Below are 21,509 nucleotides of genomic sequence, written 5' to 3' on the forward strand. Positions count from 1 at the left end.
GGACTGAGGCTGACCGTTTGTTAGGGTCTGTAAAAATAATGGGGCATGTCAGTTCAGCGCTCTGAGGCAGCACTCCATTTTCTGTCCCAGAAAAAGCAGGGGTGTCGCCTACCTTGTTGGAGAACTTTGACAGAGCATCCTCCAGAACTCCTGCGACTTTCTGGAAGAAAAGCTTCCACGTCTCTGTGCTGACGCTCGTGCCGCTTGGCGCCTTGCAAGTCAGCAGCGTGACGATGTCATCAGAGGACAGAGATGATGCAGCAACCTTGAAAGAGGTGGACAGATTTAGGCAGTCAGAGACACAGGACACTTTGCAAAGACAAGCACTCGGGTGCACAGCTCATGGAGGACTTACCGAAGAGCAGGCATAATCAGAGATGTTGAAGCCGCACAGCCCAGCCGAGGAATTTGCAAACGAACGCTGGGCCTCAAGTTGACCACTGCAAGGCACAAAAGCACCATTCCCATTTACAACACTTTCTGAAGCCTACCTCTGCTTTCAGTAGACACCAAACCAATACTCACCGGTTGACATCTTGACACAGCCTGTTTTCTGTAAAGGAAGAACAAAAATAAAAGATCAGATGGAGAACTTTCCAGCTCATCTGATGAGTTTGCTGCAAAATGACTCAATTCTATCAATCGCAAACTGCCGTTGTGTGTTCTGACTTACCATCCACTAATGTTTCATTGCACTATTGCGAGAGAAGATGAAGCAGAAAGAAAAGAGAAAACAATTATGAACAGCTTCTCTTGGGCTTTAACTCAACTCATAAGCCATCTAAAACAATGAAGTACTTACGAAACCGACGGGGCGAGGAGGCGTACAGTCTGAAGTCAAGCCAAGAAAAAAGAGATATTCGGTCAATAGGAGGCCGCTGGCACTTATGGCTTACATTCACATGCATTTTGTCAGAATTCGTTTGTTTTACTCTGGTCATGCCATACCTTCTGGTGGTGACTGTAGAAGTTTGTCTACACTGGACTTGAGCTCCACTTCACGTTCAGGTGGGAGAACTGCCAAAGCCGTCTCCAGGCCTTTCAATCTAAAGAAACATTCAAAATGCAGATTTTCAAAGCTTATTTCTACAGACTGCATAAAAACTTAAAACCAAAGGTGCCAGGTTTCTCACATTGCACTGTAAGAGCCACACGTGAGGTTGGTGGGGATCACCACCAGAACTGAAGGACGGAAGCTGGCCAGCAGGACCACGAGATTGATTTGGAACCACAGCTCGTAGTCACTCGTTTGGAAGAGGGGGAATTTGGGAGCCAGAGCAGTCAAAGTCAGGTTCAGCATTGTGTCTCGGACGTCCCCGTTTGTGATGTAGGTTATGTTTCCCTGGGGGAGGGAGGGAAACAGAGCCTTCTTGTTCAAGAGCAGCACGATCGTGGTCTAGGCCAATTAGGATAACCAGGTTGATCAAAAAACAAAACAAAAACAAAACTCACCTCCTTGCTGACCTCCACAAATTTTTCAAAGAATTTCTCAAGCTGATTCTCATCCGGGGATTTTAGGATGCTGTTCAACACCTCCTTCACCACGGTCACATTTTCAAGAGCACCGGTGGACGGATCCAACAGCAGCTCGGCTTTCTGATCAGGTGACAGGGTTTGCAGAGCTGCCATCTAAGGTGAACAAAACACCAAGGAAATAGCAGGAATGATTGTCAGCGCTCTGCTTTCTGCCCAACACTAAGCACTAGTACCAGTGCCAATCAAAAGGCTCTCTGAAAGCTGTGTGACAACATAAAACATAAGAGAAGGTAGGTATTTTACCCCGCTGACGTTCAACTCCTTAAGGTCCGAGTAATTGGCCACTGTGGTGAATGGGCCCAGGTTGGCCTTAAGCCAATCAGCATCGCTGGAAATGTTCTGCCTGCAACCTGTTTTTAAAGATAGGGGTGGAGGAAGATCAGTCTGCATCCCTGCACTGTTATGAAGTTGACGCACACAACTACGGTGAGCTGTCAGCTGACTATAAAAACCCCACTGCAACGCACTCAATTCTGGCAATAGAGGGATGCCGCAAAAGCATGCAAAAGCATCCTACCTGGAGTGCTAAATTGGGTGGCAAATGTCTTCAGGTGCTCCACCAGAACTTTGGTTATCTCCTGCGTCCTGATGAGTGTCATTTTGGGGAACACAGATCCCAGTCCTTCAACGCTGCAACAGAAAGCCACAGAGGGTCATTATGTGGACGTATTGGTACAGATCTACAAACTTCCTGTCTCCAAATTCAGGCACTCACATCACATGGTAGTTGGTGCAGTTGATGTTAGCTGTGACTGTAACCAGCATTTCTGCGGTGAAACTGGGGAGGATAGGGATGAGCTTCACAGTGAACCACGTAACCCAGACAGAGGCCTCAAATTCCTGGATCTTCGAGCTGATGATTATGAAGGTTCGGTTCATCATCACGTCTCTCACAGCAGGGATGATATCGGGAATCTGCAAAAACACAAAACCAGGACTGTGAACGCCACTGCAAGAGAGCCCCGTACTTTGGGCTATTCTCCACGGCATCAATGCCATCTCTGTCAGACACTTTGACTTATTGACTTGCCTCAGGAGCTGTGCTCAGCACCGTCAGAAACTCCTCTACGTTCTCGAAACCGTCGCCTTCCTCCAGTCGGTCGAACACAGCGCTGATCTGATTGGTGTTGTTCAGTACTCCAGAGGTCAGTGTGAGTTCAGCTACTTGGGTAGGGGTCAGCAGCGCCAATGATTCAAACTAAAGCACATCATGGACACAGATTAAGCAGTTTATTAAAAAAATAAAAATAATAATCTTTTTTTGAAATAATGACAGTTCACACGAGCTACTGGAGCAAGCCAAAAAAGTTACTCACACTGGAGAAATTTTCATTCAGGGACTTCAGTTCCTCCAAGCTAGCGTAGCTGGAGAAATTGCCAATGTTCTTCTCAAGCCAGTCAGCACTGCTCGTGGTTTTGGAAAGACAGGCAGGATCTGGATTGAACACAGAGTAATGGGGGAATTCATCAGAGCACCACTGACTTGTGAGCAAGCTGAAATAACTGTGACAAGCTGAGGCGTTGACGGACGCTCAGGGAACTACAGCGCGAGAGATGACAACTCGAGGCAGTGACAGCACTAAAAAGTACCTTTTAGGTCGTCTCTCGACAAGAAGCGCTGGACGAATTGAGTGAAGACGGCCCGTTTCTGCTCCTCCGCCATGAGGGATGCCTGACGGCCGAGAGCTTGCACCCTGAATCAGGAAAGATCAGCGGACGTTACGGATTGCCAGACTTCACTCCACTAAACACCACTTGAGGATTTACACAGCACTGAGCATACTTACACAACTTGGTAGGTGTCGCAACTGAAGTTCTTGGAGCTAAGGCAGGACAGAAAGTCCCGAGAGACTGCTGACAAAAATGGTCTCAGCCTGTCCTGGAACCAGGCGGCAACGAAGCTGGCATCCGTCAGCTGTGCGGCGCTGAAGTTGTTGACTTTCACTTCTCCAATGGCATCGAGAACGTGGGACTGAGGCTGACCGTTTGTTAGGGTCTGTAAAAATAATGGGGCATGTCAGTTCAGCGCTCTGAGGCAGCACTCCATTTTCTGTCCCAGAAAAAGCAGGGGTGTCGCCTACCTTGTTGGAGAACTTTGACAGAGCATCCTCCAGAACTCCTGCGACTTTCTGGAAGAAAAGCTTCCACGTCTCTGTGCTGACGCTCGTGCCGCTTGGCGCCTTGCAAGTCAGCAGCGTGACGATGTCATCAGAGGACAGAGATGATGCAGCAACCTTGAAAGAGGTGGACAGATTTAGGCAGTCAGAGACACAGGACACTTTGCAAAGACAAGCACTCGGGTGCACAGCTCATGGAGGACTTACCGAAGAGCAGGCATAATCAGAGATGTTGAAGCCGCACAGCCCAGCCGAGGAATTTGCAAACGAACGCTGGGCCTCAAGTTGACCACTGCAAGGCACAAAAGCACCATTCCCATTTACAACACTTTCTGAAGCCTACCTCTGCTTTCAGTAGACACCAAACCAATACTCACCGGTTGACATCTTGACACAGCCTGTTTTCTGTAAAGGAAGAACAAAAATAAAAGATCAGATGGAGAACTTTCCAGCTCATCTGATGAGTTTGCTGCAAAATGACTCAATTCTATCAATCGCAAACTGCCGTTGTGTGTTCTGACTTACCATCCACTAATGTTTCATTGCACTATTGCGAGAGAAGATGAAGCAGAAAGAAAAGAGAAAACAATTATGAACAGCTTCTCTTGGGCTTTAACTCAACTCATAAGCCATCTAAAACAATGAAGTACTTACGAAACCGACGGGGCGAGGAGGCGTACAGTCTGAAGTCAAGCCAAGAAAAAAGAGATTTCGGTCAATAGGAGGCCGCTGGCACTTATGGCTTACATTCACATGCATTTTGTCAGAATTCGTTTGTTTTACTCTGGTCATGCCATACCTTCTGGTGGTGACTGTAGAAGTTTGTCTACACTGGACTTGAGCTCCACTTCACGTTCAGGTGGGAGAACTGCCAAAGCCGTCTCCAGGCCTTTCAATCTAAAGAAACATTCAAAATGCAGATTTTCAAAGCTTATTTCTACAGACTGCATAAAAACTTAAAACCAAAGGTGCCAGGTTTCTCACATTGCACTGTAAGAGCCACACGTGAGGTTGGTGGGGATCACCACCAGAACTGAAGGACGGAAGCTGGCCAGCAGGACCACGAGATTGATTTGGAACCACAGCTCGTAGTCACTCGTTTGGAAGAGGGGGAATTTGGGAGCCAGAGCAGTCAAAGTCAGGTTCAGCATTGTGTCTCGGACGTCCCCGTTTGTGATGTAGGTTATGTTTCCCTGGGGGAGGGAGGGAAACAGAGCCTTCTTGTTCAAGAGCAGCACGATCGTGGTCTAGGCCAATTAGGATAACCAGGTTGATCAAAAAACAAAACAAAAACAAAACTCACCTCCTTGCTGACCTCCACAAATTTTTCAAAGAATTTCTCAAGCTGATTCTCATCCGGGGATTTTAGGATGCTGTTCAACACCTCCTTCACCACGGTCACATTTTCAAGAGCACCGGTGGACGGATCCAACAGCAGCTCGGCTTTCTGATCAGGTGACAGGGTTTGCAGAGCTGCCATCTAAGGTGAACAAAACACCAAGGAAATAGCAGGAATGATTGTCAGCGCTCTGCTTTCTGCCCAACACTAAGCACTAGTACCAGTGCCAATCAAAAGGCTCTCTGAAAGCTGTGTGACAACATAAAACATAAGAGAAGGTAGGTATTTTACCCCGCTGACGTTCAACTCCTTAAGGTCCGAGTAATTGGCCACTGTGGTGAATGGGCCCAGGTTGGCCTTAAGCCAATCAGCATCGCTGGAAATGTTCTGCCTGCAACCTGTTTTTAAAGATAGGGGTGGAGGAAGATCAGTCTGCATCCCTGCACTGTTATGAAGTTGACGCACACAACTACGGTGAGCTGTCAGCTGACTATAAAAACCCCACTGCAACGCACTCAATTCTGGCAATAGAGGGATGCCGCAAAAGCATGCAAAAGCATCCTACCTGGAGTGCTAAATTGGGTGGCAAATGTCTTCAGGTGCTCCACCAGAACTTTGGTTATCTCCTGCGTCCTGATGAGTGTCATTTTGGGGAACACAGATCCCAGTCCTTCAACGCTGCAACAGAAAGCCACAGAGGGTCATTATGTGGACGTATTGGTACAGATCTACAAACTTCCTGTCTCCAAATTCAGGCACTCACATCACATGGTAGTTGGTGCAGTTGATGTTAGCTGTGACTGTAACCAGCATTTCTGCGGTGAAACTGGGGAGGATAGGGATGAGCTTCACAGTGAACCACGTAACCCAGACAGAGGCCTCAAATTCCTGGATCTTCGAGCTGATGATTATGAAGGTTCGGTTCATCATCACGTCTCTCACAGCAGGGATGATATCGGGAATCTGCAAAAACACAAAACCAGGACTGTGAACGCCACTGCAAGAGAGCCCCGTACTTTGGGCTATTCTCCACGGCATCAATGCCATCTCTGTCAGACACTTTGACTTATTGACTTGCCTCAGGAGCTGTGCTCAGCACCGTCAGAAACTCCTCTACGTTCTCGAAACCGTCGCCTTCCTCCAGTCGGTCGAACACAGCGCTGATCTGATTGGTGTTGTTCAGTACTCCAGAGGTCAGTGTGAGTTCAGCTACTTGGGTAGGGGTCAGCAGCGCCAATGATTCAAACTAAAGCACATCATGGACACAGATTAAGCAGTTTATTAAAAAAATAAAAATAATAATCTTTTTTTGAAATAATGACAGTTCACACGAGCTACTGGAGCAAGCCAAAAAAGTTACTCACACTGGAGAAATTTTCATTCAGGGACTTCAGTTCCTCCAAGCTAGCGTAGCTGGAGAAATTGCCAATGTTCTTCTCAAGCCAGTCAGCACTGCTCGTGGTTTTGGAAAGACAGGCAGGATCTGGATTGAACACAGAGTAATGGGGGAATTCATCAGAGCACCACTGACTTGTGAGCAAGCTGAAATAACTGTGACAAGCTGAGGCGTTGACGGACGCTCAGGGAACTACAGCGCGAGAGATGACAACTCGAGGCAGTGACAGCACTAAAAAGTACCTTTTAGGTCGTCTCTCGACAAGAAGCGCTGGACGAATTGAGTGAAGACGGCCCGTTTCTGCTCCTCCGCCATGAGGGATGCCTGACGGCCGAGAGCTTGCACCCTGAATCAGGAAAGATCAGCGGACGTTACGGATTGCCAGACTTCACTCCACTAAACACCACTTGAGGATTTACACAGCACTGAGCATACTTACACAACTTGGTAGGTGTCGCAACTGAAGTTCTTGGAGCTAAGGCAGGACAGAAAGTCCCGAGAGACTGCTGACAAAAATGGTCTCAGCCTGTCCTGGAACCAGGCGGCAACGAAGCTGGCATCCGTCAGCTGTGCGGCGCTGAAGTTGTTGACTTTCACTTCTCCAATGGCATCGAGAACGTGGGACTGAGGCTGACCGTTTGTTAGGGTCTGTAAAAATAATGGGGCATGTCAGTTCAGCGCTCTGAGGCAGCACTCCATTTTCTGTCCCAGAAAAAGCAGGGGTGTCGCCTACCTTGTTGGAGAACTTTGACAGAGCATCCTCCAGAACTCCTGCGACTTTCTGGAAGAAAAGCTTCCACGTCTCTGTGCTGACGCTCGTGCCGCTTGGCGCCTTGCAAGTCAGCAGCGTGACGATGTCATCAGAGGACAGAGATGATGCAGCAACCTTGAAAGAGGTGGACAGATTTAGGCAGTCAGAGACACAGGACACTTTGCAAAGACAAGCACTCGGGTGCACAGCTCATGGAGGACTTACCGAAGAGCAGGCATAATCAGAGATGTTGAAGCCGCACAGCCCAGCCGAGGAATTTGCAAACGAACGCTGGGCCTCAAGTTGACCACTGCAAGGCACAAAAGCACCATTCCCATTTACAACACTTTCTGAAGCCTACCTCTGCTTTCAGTAGACACCAAACCAATACTCACCGGTTGACATCTTGACACAGCCTGTTTTCTGTAAAGGAAGAACAAAAATAAAAGATCAGATGGAGAACTTTCCAGCTCATCTGATGAGTTTGCTGCAAAATGACTCAATTCTATCAATCGCAAACTGCCGTTGTGTGTTCTGACTTACCATCCACTAATGTTTCATTGCACTATTGCGAGAGAAGATGAAGCAGAAAGAAAAGAGAAAACAATTATGAACAGCTTCTCTTGGGCTTTAACTCAACTCATAAGCCATCTAAAACAATGAAGTACTTACGAAACCGACGGGGCGAGGAGGCGTACAGTCTGAAGTCAAGCCAAGAAAAAAGAGATTTCGGTCAATAGGAGGCCGCTGGCACTTATGGCTTACATTCACATGCATTTTGTCAGAATTCGTTTGTTTTACTCTGGTCATGCCATACCTTCTGGTGGTGACTGTAGAAGTTTGTCTACACTGGACTTGAGCTCCACTTCACGTTCAGGTGGGAGAACTGCCAAAGCCGTCTCCAGGCCTTTCAATCTAAAGAAACATTCAAAATGCAGATTTTCAAAGCTTATTTCTACAGACTGCATAAAAACTTAAAACCAAAGGTGCCAGGTTTCTCACATTGCACTGTAAGAGCCACACGTGAGGTTGGTGGGGATCACCACCAGAACTGAAGGACGGAAGCTGGCCAGCAGGACCACGAGATTGATTTGGAACCACAGCTCGTAGTCACTCGTTTGGAAGAGGGGGAATTTGGGAGCCAGAGCAGTCAAAGTCAGGTTCAGCATTGTGTCTCGGACGTCCCCGTTTGTGATGTAGGTTATGTTTCCCTGGGGGAGGGAGGGAAACAGAGCCTTCTTGTTCAAGAGCAGCACGATCGTGGTCTAGGCCAATTAGGATAACCAGGTTGATCAAAAAACAAAACAAAAACAAAACTCACCTCCTTGCTGACCTCCACAAATTTTTCAAAGAATTTCTCAAGCTGATTCTCATCCGGGGATTTTAGGATGCTGTTCAACACCTCCTTCACCACGGTCACATTTTCAAGAGCACCGGTGGACGGATCCAACAGCAGCTCGGCTTTCTGATCAGGTGACAGGGTTTGCAGAGCTGCCATCTAAGGTGAACAAAACACCAAGGAAATAGCAGGAATGATTGTCAGCGCTCTGCTTTCTGCCCAACACTAAGCACTAGTACCAGTGCCAATCAAAAGGCTCTCTGAAAGCTGTGTGACAACATAAAACATAAGAGAAGGTAGGTATTTTACCCCGCTGACGTTCAACTCCTTAAGGTCCGAGTAATTGGCCACTGTGGTGAATGGGCCCAGGTTGGCCTTAAGCCAATCAGCATCGCTGGAAATGTTCTGCCTGCAACCTGTTTTTAAAGATAGGGGTGGAGGAAGATCAGTCTGCATCCCTGCACTGTTATGAAGTTGACGCACACAACTACGGTGAGCTGTCAGCTGACTATAAAAACCCCACTGCAACGCACTCAATTCTGGCAATAGAGGGATGCCGCAAAAGCATGCAAAAGCATCCTACCTGGAGTGCTAAATTGGGTGGCAAATGTCTTCAGGTGCTCCACCAGAACTTTGGTTATCTCCTGCGTCCTGATGAGTGTCATTTTGGGGAACACAGATCCCAGTCCTTCAACGCTGCAACAGAAAGCCACAGAGGGTCATTATGTGGACGTATTGGTACAGATCTACAAACTTCCTGTCTCCAAATTCAGGCACTCACATCACATGGTAGTTGGTGCAGTTGATGTTAGCTGTGACTGTAACCAGCATTTCTGCGGTGAAACTGGGGAGGATAGGGATGAGCTTCACAGTGAACCACGTAACCCAGACAGAGGCCTCAAATTCCTGGATCTTCGAGCTGATGATTATGAAGGTTCGGTTCATCATCACGTCTCTCACAGCAGGGATGATATCGGGAATCTGCAAAAACACAAAACCAGGACTGTGAACGCCACTGCAAGAGAGCCCCGTACTTTGGGCTATTCTCCACGGCATCAATGCCATCTCTGTCAGACACTTTGACTTATTGACTTGCCTCAGGAGCTGTGCTCAGCACCGTCAGAAACTCCTCTACGTTCTCGAAACCGTCGCCTTCCTCCAGTCGGTCGAACACAGCGCTGATCTGATTGGTGTTGTTCAGTACTCCAGAGGTCAGTGTGAGTTCAGCTACTTGGGTAGGGGTCAGCAGCGCCAATGATTCAAACTAAAGCACATCATGGACACAGATTAAGCAGTTTATTAAAAAAATAAAAATAATAATCTTTTTTTGAAATAATGACAGTTCACACGAGCTACTGGAGCAAGCCAAAAAAGTTACTCACACTGGAGAAATTTTCATTCAGGGACTTCAGTTCCTCCAAGCTAGCGTAGCTGGAGAAATTGCCAATGTTCTTCTCAAGCCAGTCAGCACTGCTCGTGGTTTTGGAAAGACAGGCAGGATCTGGATTGAACACAGAGTAATGGGGGAATTCATCAGAGCACCACTGACTTGTGAGCAAGCTGAAATAACTGTGACAAGCTGAGGCGTTGACGGACGCTCAGGGAACTACAGCGCGAGAGATGACAACTCGAGGCAGTGACAGCACTAAAAAGTACCTTTTAGGTCGTCTCTCGACAAGAAGCGCTGGACGAATTGAGTGAAGACGGCCCGTTTCTGCTCCTCCGCCATGAGGGATGCCTGACGGCCGAGAGCTTGCACCCTGAATCAGGAAAGATCAGCGGACGTTACGGATTGCCAGACTTCACTCCACTAAACACCACTTGAGGATTTACACAGCACTGAGCATACTTACACAACTTGGTAGGTGTCGCAACTGAAGTTCTTGGAGCTAAGGCAGGACAGAAAGTCCCGAGAGACTGCTGACAAAAATGGTCTCAGCCTGTCCTGGAACCAGGCGGCAACGAAGCTGGCATCCGTCAGCTGTGCGGCGCTGAAGTTGTTGACTTTCACTTCTCCAATGGCATCGAGAACGTGGGACTGAGGCTGACCGTTTGTTAGGGTCTGTAAAAATAATGGGGCATGTCAGTTCAGCGCTCTGAGGCAGCACTCCATTTTCTGTCCCAGAAAAAGCAGGGGTGTCGCCTACCTTGTTGGAGAACTTTGACAGAGCATCCTCCAGAACTCCTGCGACTTTCTGGAAGAAAAGCTTCCACGTCTCTGTGCTGACGCTCGTGCCGCTTGGCGCCTTGCAAGTCAGCAGCGTGACGATGTCATCAGAGGACAGAGATGATGCAGCAACCTTGAAAGAGGTGGACAGATTTAGGCAGTCAGAGACACAGGACACTTTGCAAAGACAAGCACTCGGGTGCACAGCTCATGGAGGACTTACCGAAGAGCAGGCATAATCAGAGATGTTGAAGCCGCACAGCCCAGCCGAGGAATTTGCAAACGAACGCTGGGCCTCAAGTTGACCACTGCAAGGCACAAAAGCACCATTCCCATTTACAACACTTTCTGAAGCCTACCTCTGCTTTCAGTAGACACCAAACCAATACTCACCGGTTGACATCTTGACACAGCCTGTTTTCTGTAAAGGAAGAACAAAAATAAAAGATCAGATGGAGAACTTTCCAGCTCATCTGATGAGTTTGCTGCAAAATGACTCAATTCTATCAATCGCAAACTGCCGTTGTGTGTTCTGACTTACCATCCACTAATGTTTCATTGCACTATTGCGAGAGAAGATGAAGCAGAAAGAAAAGAGAAAACAATTATGAACAGCTTCTCTTGGGCTTTAACTCAACTCATAAGCCATCTAAAACAATGAAGTACTTACGAAACCGACGGGGCGAGGAGGCGTACAGTCTGAAGTCAAGCCAAGAAAAAAGAGATATTCGGTCAATAGGAGGCCGCTGGCACTTATGGCTTACATTCACATGCATTTTGTCAGAATTCGTTTGTTTTACTCTGGTCATGCCATACCTTCTGGTGGTGACTGTAGAAGTTTGTCTACACTGGACTTGAGCTCCACTTCACGTTCAGGTGGGAGAACTGCCAAAGCCGTCTCCAGGCCTTTCAATCTAAAGAAACATTCAAAATGCAGATTTTCAAAGCTTATTTCTACAGACTGCATAAAAACTTAAAACCAAAGGTGCCAGGTTTCTCACATTGCACTGTAAGAGCCACACGTGAGGTTGGTGGGGATCACCACCAGAACTGAAGGACGGAAGCTGGCCAGCAGGACCACGAGATTGATTTGGAACCACAGCTCGTAGTCACTCGTTTGGAAGAGGGGGAATTTGGGAGCCAGAGCAGTCAAAGTCAGGTTCAGCATTGTGTCTCGGACGTCCCCGTTTGTGATGTAGGTTATGTTTCCCTGGGGGAGGGAGGGAAACAGAGCCTTCTTGTTCAAGAGCAGCACGATCGTGGTCTAGGCCAATTAGGATAACCAGGTTGATCAAAAAACAAAACAAAAACAAAACTCACCTCCTTGCTGACCTCCACAAATTTTTCAAAGAATTTCTCAAGCTGATTCTCATCCGGGGATTTTAGGATGCTGTTCAACACCTCCTTCACCACGGTCACATTTTCAAGAGCACCGGTGGACGGATCCAACAGCAGCTCGGCTTTCTGATCAGGTGACAGGGTTTGCAGAGCTGCCATCTAAGGTGAACAAAACACCAAGGAAATAGCAGGAATGATTGTCAGCGCTCTGCTTTCTGCCCAACACTAAGCACTAGTACCAGTGCCAATCAAAAGGCTCTCTGAAAGCTGTGTGACAACATAAAACATAAGAGAAGGTAGGTATTTTACCCCGCTGACGTTCAACTCCTTAAGGTCCGAGTAATTGGCCACTGTGGTGAATGGGCCCAGGTTGGCCTTAAGCCAATCAGCATCGCTGGAAATGTTCTGCCTGCAACCTGTTTTTAAAGATAGGGGTGGAGGAAGATCAGTCTGCATCCCTGCACTGTTATGAAGTTGACGCACACAACTACGGTGAGCTGTCAGCTGACTATAAAAACCCCACTGCAACGCACTCAATTCTGGCAATAGAGGGATGCCGCAAAAGCATGCAAAAGCATCCTACCTGGAGTGCTAAATTGGGTGGCAAATGTCTTCAGGTGCTCCACCAGAACTTTGGTTATCTCCTGCGTCCTGATGAGTGTCATTTTGGGGAACACAGATCCCAGTCCTTCAACGCTGCAACAGAAAGCCACAGAGGGTCATTATGTGGACGTATTGGTACAGATCTACAAACTTCCTGTCTCCAAATTCAGGCACTCACATCACATGGTAGTTGGTGCAGTTGATGTTAGCTGTGACTGTAACCAGCATTTCTGCGGTGAAACTGGGGAGGATAGGGATGAGCTTCACAGTGAACCACGTAACCCAGACAGAGGCCTCAAATTCCTGGATCTTCGAGCTGATGATTATGAAGGTTCGGTTCATCATCACGTCTCTCACAGCAGGGATGATATCGGGAATCTGCAAAAACACAAAACCAGGACTGTGAACGCCACTGCAAGAGAGCCCCGTACTTTGGGCTATTCTCCACGGCATCAATGCCATCTCTGTCAGACACTTTGACTTATTGACTTGCCTCAGGAGCTGTGCTCAGCACCGTCAGAAACTCCTCTACGTTCTCGAAACCGTCGCCTTCCTCCAGTCGGTCGAACACAGCGCTGATCTGATTGGTGTTGTTCAGTACTCCAGAGGTCAGTGTGAGTTCAGCTACTTGGGTAGGGGTCAGCAGCGCCAATGATTCAAACTAAAGCACATCATGGACACAGATTAAGCAGTTTATTAAAAAAATAAAAATAATAATCTTTTTTTGAAATAATGACAGTTCACACGAGCTACTGGAGCAAGCCAAAAAAGTTACTCACACTGGAGAAATTTTCATTCAGGGACTTCAGTTCCTCCAAGCTAGCGTAGCTGGAGAAATTGCCAATGTTCTTCTCAAGCCAGTCAGCACTGCTCGTGGTTTTGGAAAGACAGGCAGGATCTGGATTGAACACAGAGTAATGGGGGAATTCATCAGAGCACCACTGACTTGTGAGCAAGCTGAAATAACTGTGACAAGCTGAGGCGTTGACGGACGCTCAGGGAACTACAGCGCGAGAGATGACAACTCGAGGCAGTGACAGCACTAAAAAGTACCTTTTAGGTCGTCTCTCGACAAGAAGCGCTGGACGAATTGAGTGAAGACGGCCCGTTTCTGCTCCTCCGCCATGAGGGATGCCTGACGGCCGAGAGCTTGCACCCTGAATCAGGAAAGATCAGCGGACGTTACGGATTGCCAGACTTCACTCCACTAAACACCACTTGAGGATTTACACAGCACTGAGCATACTTACACAACTTGGTAGGTGTCGCAACTGAAGTTCTTGGAGCTAAGGCAGGACAGAAAGTCCCGAGAGACTGCTGACAAAAATGGTCTCAGCCTGTCCTGGAACCAGGCGGCAACGAAGCTGGCATCCGTCAGCTGTGCGGCGCTGAAGTTGTTGACTTTCACTTCTCCAATGGCATCGAGAACGTGGGACTGAGGCTGACCGTTTGTTAGGGTCTGTAAAAATAATGGGGCATGTCAGTTCAGCGCTCTGAGGCAGCACTCCATTTTCTGTCCCAGAAAAAGCAGGGGTGTCGCCTACCTTGTTGGAGAACTTTGACAGAGCATCCTCCAGAACTCCTGCGACTTTCTGGAAGAAAAGCTTCCACGTCTCTGTGCTGACGCTCGTGCCGCTTGGCGCCTTGCAAGTCAGCAGCGTGACGATGTCATCAGAGGACAGAGATGATGCAGCAACCTTGAAAGAGGTGGACAGATTTAGGCAGTCAGAGACACAGGACACTTTGCAAAGACAAGCACTCGGGTGCACAGCTCATGGAGGACTTACCGAAGAGCAGGCATAATCAGAGATGTTGAAGCCGCACAGCCCAGCCGAGGAATTTGCAAACGAACGCTGGGCCTCAAGTTGACCACTGCAAGGCACAAAAGCACCATTCCCATTTACAACACTTTCTGAAGCCTACCTCTGCTTTCAGTAGACACCAAACCAATACTCACCGGTTGACATCTTGACACAGCCTGTTTTCTGTAAAGGAAGAACAAAAATAAAAGATCAGATGGAGAACTTTCCAGCTCATCTGATGAGTTTGCTGCAAAATGACTCAATTCTATCAATCGCAAACTGCCGTTGTGTGTTCTGACTTACCATCCACTAATGTTTCATTGCACTATTGCGAGAGAAGATGAAGCAGAAAGAAAAGAGAAAACAATTATGAACAGCTTCTCTTGGGCTTTAACTCAACTCATAAGCCATCTAAAACAATGAAGTACTTACGAAACCGACGGGGCGAGGAGGCGTACAGTCTGAAGTCAAGCCAAGAAAAAAGAGATATTCGGTCAATAGGAGGCCGCTGGCACTTATGGCTTACATTCACATGCATTTTGTCAGAATTCGTTTGTTTTACTCTGGTCATGCCATACCTTCTGGTGGTGACTGTAGAAGTTTGTCTACACTGGACTTGAGCTCCACTTCACGTTCAGGTGGGAGAACTGCCAAAGCCGTCTCCAGGCCTTTCAATCTAAAGAAACATTCAAAATGCAGATTTTCAAAGCTTATTTCTACAGACTGCATAAAAACTTAAAACCAAAGGTGCCAGGTTTCTCACATTGCACTGTAAGAGCCACACGTGAGGTTGGTGGGGATCACCACCAGAACTGAAGGACGGAAGCTGGCCAGCAGGACCACGAGATTGATTTGGAACCACAGCTCGTAGTCACTCGTTTGGAAGAGGGGGAATTTGGGAGCCAGAGCAGTCAAAGTCAGGTTCAGCATTGTGTCTCGGACGTCCCCGTTTGTGATGTAGGTTATGTTTCCCTGGGGGAGGGAGGGAAACAGAGCCTTCTTGTTCAAGAGCAGCACGATCGTGGTCTAGGCCAATTAGGATAACCAGGTTGATCAAAAAACAAAACAAAAACAAAACTCACCTCCTTGCTGACCTCCACAAATTTTTCAAAGAATTTCTCAAGCTGATTCTCATCCGGGGATTTTAGGATGCTGTTCAACACCTCCTTCACCACGGTCACATTTTCAAGAGCACCGGTGGACGGATCCAACAGCAGCTCGGCTTTCTGATCAGGTGACAGGGTTTGCAGAGCTGCCATCTAAGGTGAACAAAACACCAAGGAAATAGCAGGAATGATTGTCAGCGCTCTGCTTTCTGCCCAACACTAAGCACTAGTACCAGTGCCAATCAAAAGGCTCTCTGAAAGCTGTGTGACAACATAAAACATAAGAGAAGGTAGGTATTTTACCCCGCTGACGTTCAACTCCTTAAGGTCCGAGTAATTGGCCACTGTGGTGAATGGGCCCAGGTTGGCCTTAAGCCAATCAGCATCGCTGGAAATGTTCTGCCTGCAACCTGTTTTTAAAGATAGGGGTGGAGGAAGATCAGTCTGCATCCCTGCACTGTTATGAAGTTGACGCACACAACTACGGTGAGCTGTCAGCTGACTATAAAAACCCCACTGCAACGCACTCAATTCTGGCAATAGAGGGATGCCGCAAAAGCATGCAAAAGCATCCTACCTGGAGTGCTAAATTGGGTGGCAAATGTCTTCAGGTGCTCCACCAGAACTTTGGTTATCTCCTGCGTCCTGATGAGTGTCATTTTGGGGAACACAGATCCCAGTCCTTCAACGCTGCAACAGAAAGCCACAGAGGGTCATTATGTGGACGTATTGGTACAGATCTACAAACTTCCTGTCTCCAAATTCAGGCACTCACATCACATGGTAGTTGGTGCAGTTGATGTTAGCTGTGACTGTAACCAGCATTTCTGCGGTGAAACTGGGGAGGATAGGGATGAGCTTCACAGTGAACCACGTAACCCAGACAGAGGCCTCAAATTCCTGGATCTTCGAGCTGATGATTATGAAGGTTCGGTTCATCATCACGTCTCTCACAGCAGGGATGATATCGGGAATCTGCAAAAACACAAAACCAGGACTGTGAACGCCACTGCAAGAGAGCCCCGTACTTTGGGCTATTCTCCACGGCATCAATGCCATCTCTGTCAGACACTTTGACTTATTGACTTGCCTCAGGAGCTGTGCTCAGCACCGTCAGAAACTCCTCTACGTTCTCGAAACCGTCGCCTTCCTCCAGTCGGTCGAACACAGCGCTGATCTGATTGGTGTTGTTCAGTACTCCAGAGGTCAGTGTGAGTTCAGCTACTTGGGTAGGGGTCAGCAGCGCCAATGATTCAAACTAAAGCACATCATGGACACAGATTAAGCAGTTTATTAAAAAAATAAAAATAATAATCTTTTTTTGAAATAATGACAGTTCACACGAGCTACTGGAGCAAGCCAAAAAAGTTACTCACACTGGAGAAATTTTCATTCAGGGACTTCAGTTCCTCCAAGCTAGCGTAGCTGGAGAAATTGCCAATGTTCTTCTCAAGCCAGTCAGCACTGCTCGTGGTTTTGGAAAGACAGGCAGGATCTGGATTGAACACAGAGTAATGGGGGAATTCATCAGAGCACCACTGACTTGTGAGCAAGCTGAAATAACTGTGACAAGCTGAGGCGTTGACGGACGCTCAGGGAACTACAGCGCGAGAGATGACAACTCGAGGCAGTGACAGCACTAAAAAGTACCTTTTAGGTCGTCTCTCGACAAGAAGCGCTGGACGAATTGAGTGAAGACGGCCCGTTTCTGCTCCTCCGCCATGAGGGATGCCTGACGGCCGAGAGCTTGCACCCTGAATCAGGAAAGATCAGCGGACGTTACGGATTGCCAGACTTCACTCCACTAAACACCACTTGAGGATTTACACAGCACTGAGCATACTTACACAACTTGGTAGGTGTCGCAACTGAAGTTCTTGGAGCTAAGGCAGGACAGAAAGTCCCGAGAGACTGCTGACAAAAATGGTCTCAGCCTGTCCTGGAACCAGGCGGCAACGAAGCTGGCATCCGTCAGCTGTGCGGCGCTGAAGTTGTTGACTTTCACTTCTCCAATGGCATCGAGAACGTGGGACTGAGGCTGACCGTTTGTTAGGGTCTGTAAAAATAATGGGGCATGTCAGTTCAGCGCTCTGAGGCAGCACTCCATTTTCTGTCCCAGAAAAAGCAGGGGTGTCGCCTACCTTGTTGGAGAACTTTGACAGAGCATCCTCCAGAACTCCTGCGACTTTCTGGAAGAAAAGCTTCCACGTCTCTGTGCTGACGCTCGTGCCGCTTGGCGCCTTGCAAGTCAGCAGCGTGACGATGTCATCAGAGGACAGAGATGATGCAGCAACCTTGAAAGAGGTGGACAGATTTAGGCAGTCAGAGACACAGGACACTTTGCAAAGACAAGCACTCGGGTGCACAGCTCATGGAGGACTTACCGAAGAGCAGGCATAATCAGAGATGTTGAAGCCGCACAGCCCAGCCGAGGAATTTGCAAACGAACGCTGGGCCTCAAGTTGACCACTGCAAGGCACAAAAGCACCATTCCCATTTACAACACTTTCTGAAGCCTACCTCTGCTTTCAGTAGACACCAAACCAATACTCACCGGTTGACATCTTGACACAGCCTGTTTTCTGTAAAGGAAGAACAAAAATAAAAGATCAGATGGAGAACTTTCCAGCTCATCTGATGAGTTTGCTGCAAAATGACTCAATTCTATCAATCGCAAACTGCCGTTGTGTGTTCTGACTTACCATCCACTAATGTTTCATTGCACTATTGCGAGAGAAGATGAAGCAGAAAGAAAAGAGAAAACAATTATGAACAGCTTCTCTTGGGCTTTAACTCAACTCATAAGCCATCTAAAACAATGAAGTACTTACGAAACCGACGGGGCGAGGAGGCGTACAGTCTGAAGTCAAGCCAAGAAAAAAGAGATATTCGGTCAATAGGAGGCCGCTGGCACTTATGGCTTACATTCACATGCATTTTGTCAGAATTCGTTTGTTTTACTCTGGTCATGCCATACCTTCTGGTGGTGACTGTAGAAGTTTGTCTACACTGGACTTGAGCTCCACTTCACGTTCAGGTGGGAGAACTGCCAAAGCCGTCTCCAGGCCTTTCAATCTAAAGAAACATTCAAAATGCAGATTTTCAAAGCTTATTTCTACAGACTGCATAAAAACTTAAAACCAAAGGTGCCAGGTTTCTCACATTGCACTGTAAGAGCCACACGTGAGGTTGGTGGGGATCACCACCAGAACTGAAGGACGGAAGCTGGCCAGCAGGACCACGAGATTGATTTGGAACCACAGCTCGTAGTCACTCGTTTGGAAGAGGGGGAATTTGGGAGCCAGAGCAGTCAAAGTCAGGTTCAGCATTGTGTCTCGGACGTCCCCGTTTGTGATGTAGGTTATGTTTCCCTGGGGGAGGGAGGGAAACAGAGCCTTCTTGTTCAAGAGCAGCACGATCGTGGTCTAGGCCAATTAGGATAACCAGGTTGATCAAAAAACAAAACAAAAACAAAACTCACCTCCTTGCTGACCTCCACAAATTTTTCAAAGAATTTCTCAAGCTGATTCTCATCCGGGGATTTTAGGATGCTGTTCAACACCTCCTTCACCACGGTCACATTTTCAAGAGCACCGGTGGACGGATCCAACAGCAGCTCGGCTTTCTGATCAGGTGACAGGGTTTGCAGAGCTGCCATCTAAGGTGAACAAAACACCAAGGAAATAGCAGGAATGATTGTCAGCGCTCTGCTTTCTGCCCAACACTAAGCACTAGTACCAGTGCCAATCAAAAGGCTCTCTGAAAGCTGTGTGACAACATAAAACATAAGAGAAGGTAGGTATTTTACCCCGCTGACGTTCAACTCCTTAAGGTCCGAGTAATTGGCCACTGTGGTGAATGGGCCCAGGTTGGCCTTAAGCCAATCAGCATCGCTGGAAATGTTCTGCCTGCAACCTGTTTTTAAAGATAGGGGTGGAGGAAGATCAGTCTGCATCCCTGCACTGTTATGAAGTTGACGCACACAACTACGGTGAGCTGTCAGCTGACTATAAAAACCCCACTGCAACGCACTCAATTCTGGCAATAGAGGGATGCCGCAAAAGCATGCAAAAGCATCCTACCTGGAGTGCTAAATTGGGTGGCAAATGTCTTCAGGTGCTCCACCAGAACTTTGGTTATCTCCTGCGTCCTGATGAGTGTCATTTTGGGGAACACAGATCCCAGTCCTTCAACGCTGCAACAGAAAGCCACAGAGGGTCATTATGTGGACGTATTGGTACAGATCTACAAACTTCCTGTCTCCAAATTCAGGCACTCACATCACATGGTAGTTGGTGCAGTTGATGTTAGCTGTGACTGTAACCAGCATTTCTGCGGTGAAACTGGGGAGGATAGGGATGAGCTTCACAGTGAACCACGTAACCCAGACAGAGGCCTCAAATTCCTGGATCTTCGAGCTGATGATTATGAAGGTTCGGTTCATCATCACGTCTCTCACAGCAGGGATGATATCGGGAATCTGCAAAAACACAAAACCAGGACTGTGAACGCCACTGCAAGAGAGCCCCGTACTTTGGGCTATTCTCCACGGCATCAATGCCATCTCTGTCAGACACTTTGACTTATTGACTTGCCTCAGGAGCTGTGCTCAGCACCGTCAGAAACTCCTCTACGTTCTCGAAACCGTCGCCTTCCTCCAGTCGGTCGAACACAGCGCTGATCTGATTGGTGTTGTTCAGTACTCCAGAGGTCAGTGTGAGTTCAGCTACTTGGGTAGGGGTCAGCAGCGCCAATGATTCAAACTAAAGCACATCATGGACACAGATTAAGCAGTTTATTAAAAAAATAAAAATAATAATCTTTTTTTGAAATAATGACAGTTCACACGAGCTACTGGAGCAAGCCAAAAAAGTTACTCACACTGGAGAAATTTTCATTCAGGGACTTCAGTTCCTCCAAGCTAGCGTAGCTGGAGAAATTGCCAATGTTCTTCTCAAGCCAGTCAGCACTGCTCGTGGTTTTGGAAAGACAGGCAGGATCTGGATTGAACACAGAGTAATGGGGGAATTCATCAGAGCACCACTGACTTGTGAGCAAGCTGAAATAACTGTGACAAGCTGAGGCGTTGACGGACGCTCAGGGAACTACAGCGCGAGAGATGACAACTCGAGGCAGTGACAGCACTAAAAAGTACCTTTTAGGTAGTCTCTCGACAAGAAGCGCTGGACGAATTGAGTGAAGACGGCCCGTTTCTGCTCCTCCGCCATGAGGGATGCCTGACGGCCGAGAGCTTGCACCCTGAATCAGGAAAGATCAGCGGACGTTACGGATTGCCAGACTTCACTCCACTAAACACCACTTGAGGATTTACACAGCACTGAGCATACTTACACAACTTGGTAGGTGTCGCAACTGAAGTTCTTGGAGCTAAGGCAGGACAGAAAGTCCCGAGAGACTGCTGACAAAAATGGTCTCAGCCTGTCCTGGAACCAGGCGGCAACGAAGCTGGCATCCGTCAGCTGTGCGGCGCTGAAGTTGTTGACTTTCACTTCTCCAATGGCATCGAGAACGTGGGACTGAGGCTGACCGTTTGTTAGGGTCTGTAAAAATAATGGGGCATGTCAGTTCAGCGCTCTGAGGCAGCACTCCATTTTCTGTCCCAGAAAAAGCAGGGGTGTCGCCTACCTTGTTGGAGAACTTTGACAGAGCATCCTCCAGAACTCCTGCGACTTTCTGGAAGAAAAGCTTCCACGTCTCTGTGCTGACGCTCGTGCCGCTTGGCGCCTTGCAAGTCAGCAGCGTGACGATGTCATCAGAGGACAGAGATGATGCAGCAACCTTGAAAGAGGTGGACAGATTTAGGCAGTCAGAGACACAGGACACTTTGCAAAGACAAGCACTCGGGTGCACAGCTCATGGAGGACTTACCGAAGAGCAGGCATAATCAGAGATGTTGAAGCCGCACAGCCCAGCCGAGGAATTTGCAAACGAACGCTGGGCCTCAAGTTGACCACTGCAAGGCACAAAAGCACCATTCCCATTTACAACACTTTC

General features: G+C 47.9%; 1 protein-coding gene across 1 annotated transcript in view; it reads right to left on the reverse strand.

The window, feature by feature from the left end:
* Positions 1-112: 112 nt before the first annotated feature.
* LOC307154111 (uncharacterized protein) overlaps positions 113-21,509 on the reverse strand; it is a gene marked incomplete at its 3' end in the record, with an annotated part of 41,651 nt that continues 20,254 nt past the window's right edge. The window contains exons 88-167 of the mRNA XM_079898883.1: positions 21,384-21,468; positions 21,141-21,293; positions 20,847-21,055; positions 20,650-20,753; positions 20,376-20,494; positions 20,090-20,257; positions 19,775-19,974; positions 19,577-19,689; positions 19,303-19,409; positions 18,976-19,152; positions 18,657-18,865; positions 18,472-18,569; positions 18,049-18,076; positions 17,879-17,963; positions 17,636-17,788; positions 17,342-17,550; positions 17,145-17,248; positions 16,871-16,989; positions 16,585-16,752; positions 16,270-16,469; positions 16,072-16,184; positions 15,798-15,904; positions 15,471-15,647; positions 15,152-15,360; positions 14,967-15,064; positions 14,544-14,571; positions 14,374-14,458; positions 14,131-14,283; positions 13,837-14,045; positions 13,640-13,743; positions 13,366-13,484; positions 13,080-13,247; positions 12,765-12,964; positions 12,567-12,679; positions 12,293-12,399; positions 11,966-12,142; positions 11,647-11,855; positions 11,462-11,559; positions 11,039-11,066; positions 10,869-10,953; positions 10,626-10,778; positions 10,332-10,540; positions 10,135-10,238; positions 9,861-9,979; positions 9,575-9,742; positions 9,260-9,459; positions 9,062-9,174; positions 8,788-8,894; positions 8,461-8,637; positions 8,142-8,350; positions 7,957-8,054; positions 7,535-7,562; positions 7,365-7,449; positions 7,122-7,274; positions 6,828-7,036; positions 6,631-6,734; positions 6,357-6,475; positions 6,071-6,238; positions 5,756-5,955; positions 5,558-5,670; positions 5,284-5,390; positions 4,957-5,133; positions 4,638-4,846; positions 4,453-4,550; positions 4,031-4,058; positions 3,861-3,945; positions 3,618-3,770; positions 3,324-3,532; positions 3,127-3,230; positions 2,853-2,971; positions 2,567-2,734; positions 2,252-2,451; positions 2,054-2,166; positions 1,780-1,886; positions 1,453-1,629; positions 1,134-1,342; positions 949-1,046; positions 526-553; positions 356-440; positions 113-265 (exon numbers count right to left, since the gene is read on the reverse strand). Coding sequence (XP_079755009.1) covers positions 113-265; positions 356-440; positions 526-553; positions 949-1,046; positions 1,134-1,342; positions 1,453-1,629; positions 1,780-1,886; positions 2,054-2,166; positions 2,252-2,451; positions 2,567-2,734; positions 2,853-2,971; positions 3,127-3,230; positions 3,324-3,532; positions 3,618-3,770; positions 3,861-3,945; positions 4,031-4,058; positions 4,453-4,550; positions 4,638-4,846; positions 4,957-5,133; positions 5,284-5,390; positions 5,558-5,670; positions 5,756-5,955; positions 6,071-6,238; positions 6,357-6,475; positions 6,631-6,734; positions 6,828-7,036; positions 7,122-7,274; positions 7,365-7,449; positions 7,535-7,562; positions 7,957-8,054; positions 8,142-8,350; positions 8,461-8,637; positions 8,788-8,894; positions 9,062-9,174; positions 9,260-9,459; positions 9,575-9,742; positions 9,861-9,979; positions 10,135-10,238; positions 10,332-10,540; positions 10,626-10,778; positions 10,869-10,953; positions 11,039-11,066; positions 11,462-11,559; positions 11,647-11,855; positions 11,966-12,142; positions 12,293-12,399; positions 12,567-12,679; positions 12,765-12,964; positions 13,080-13,247; positions 13,366-13,484; positions 13,640-13,743; positions 13,837-14,045; positions 14,131-14,283; positions 14,374-14,458; positions 14,544-14,571; positions 14,967-15,064; positions 15,152-15,360; positions 15,471-15,647; positions 15,798-15,904; positions 16,072-16,184; positions 16,270-16,469; positions 16,585-16,752; positions 16,871-16,989; positions 17,145-17,248; positions 17,342-17,550; positions 17,636-17,788; positions 17,879-17,963; positions 18,049-18,076; positions 18,472-18,569; positions 18,657-18,865; positions 18,976-19,152; positions 19,303-19,409; positions 19,577-19,689; positions 19,775-19,974; positions 20,090-20,257; positions 20,376-20,494; positions 20,650-20,753; positions 20,847-21,055; positions 21,141-21,293; positions 21,384-21,468 — 10,858 coding nt within the window. The remainder of the gene's footprint in view (positions 266-355; positions 441-525; positions 554-948; positions 1,047-1,133; positions 1,343-1,452; positions 1,630-1,779; positions 1,887-2,053; positions 2,167-2,251; positions 2,452-2,566; positions 2,735-2,852; positions 2,972-3,126; positions 3,231-3,323; positions 3,533-3,617; positions 3,771-3,860; positions 3,946-4,030; positions 4,059-4,452; positions 4,551-4,637; positions 4,847-4,956; positions 5,134-5,283; positions 5,391-5,557; positions 5,671-5,755; positions 5,956-6,070; positions 6,239-6,356; positions 6,476-6,630; positions 6,735-6,827; positions 7,037-7,121; positions 7,275-7,364; positions 7,450-7,534; positions 7,563-7,956; positions 8,055-8,141; positions 8,351-8,460; positions 8,638-8,787; positions 8,895-9,061; positions 9,175-9,259; positions 9,460-9,574; positions 9,743-9,860; positions 9,980-10,134; positions 10,239-10,331; positions 10,541-10,625; positions 10,779-10,868; positions 10,954-11,038; positions 11,067-11,461; positions 11,560-11,646; positions 11,856-11,965; positions 12,143-12,292; positions 12,400-12,566; positions 12,680-12,764; positions 12,965-13,079; positions 13,248-13,365; positions 13,485-13,639; positions 13,744-13,836; positions 14,046-14,130; positions 14,284-14,373; positions 14,459-14,543; positions 14,572-14,966; positions 15,065-15,151; positions 15,361-15,470; positions 15,648-15,797; positions 15,905-16,071; positions 16,185-16,269; positions 16,470-16,584; positions 16,753-16,870; positions 16,990-17,144; positions 17,249-17,341; positions 17,551-17,635; positions 17,789-17,878; positions 17,964-18,048; positions 18,077-18,471; positions 18,570-18,656; positions 18,866-18,975; positions 19,153-19,302; positions 19,410-19,576; positions 19,690-19,774; positions 19,975-20,089; positions 20,258-20,375; positions 20,495-20,649; positions 20,754-20,846; positions 21,056-21,140; positions 21,294-21,383; positions 21,469-21,509) is intronic.

This window comes from Squalius cephalus, assembly GCF_949319135.1.
Source record: "Squalius cephalus genome assembly, contig: scaffold_124, whole genome shotgun sequence".
NCBI classification, from domain to species: domain Eukaryota; kingdom Metazoa; phylum Chordata; class Actinopteri; order Cypriniformes; family Leuciscidae; genus Squalius; species Squalius cephalus.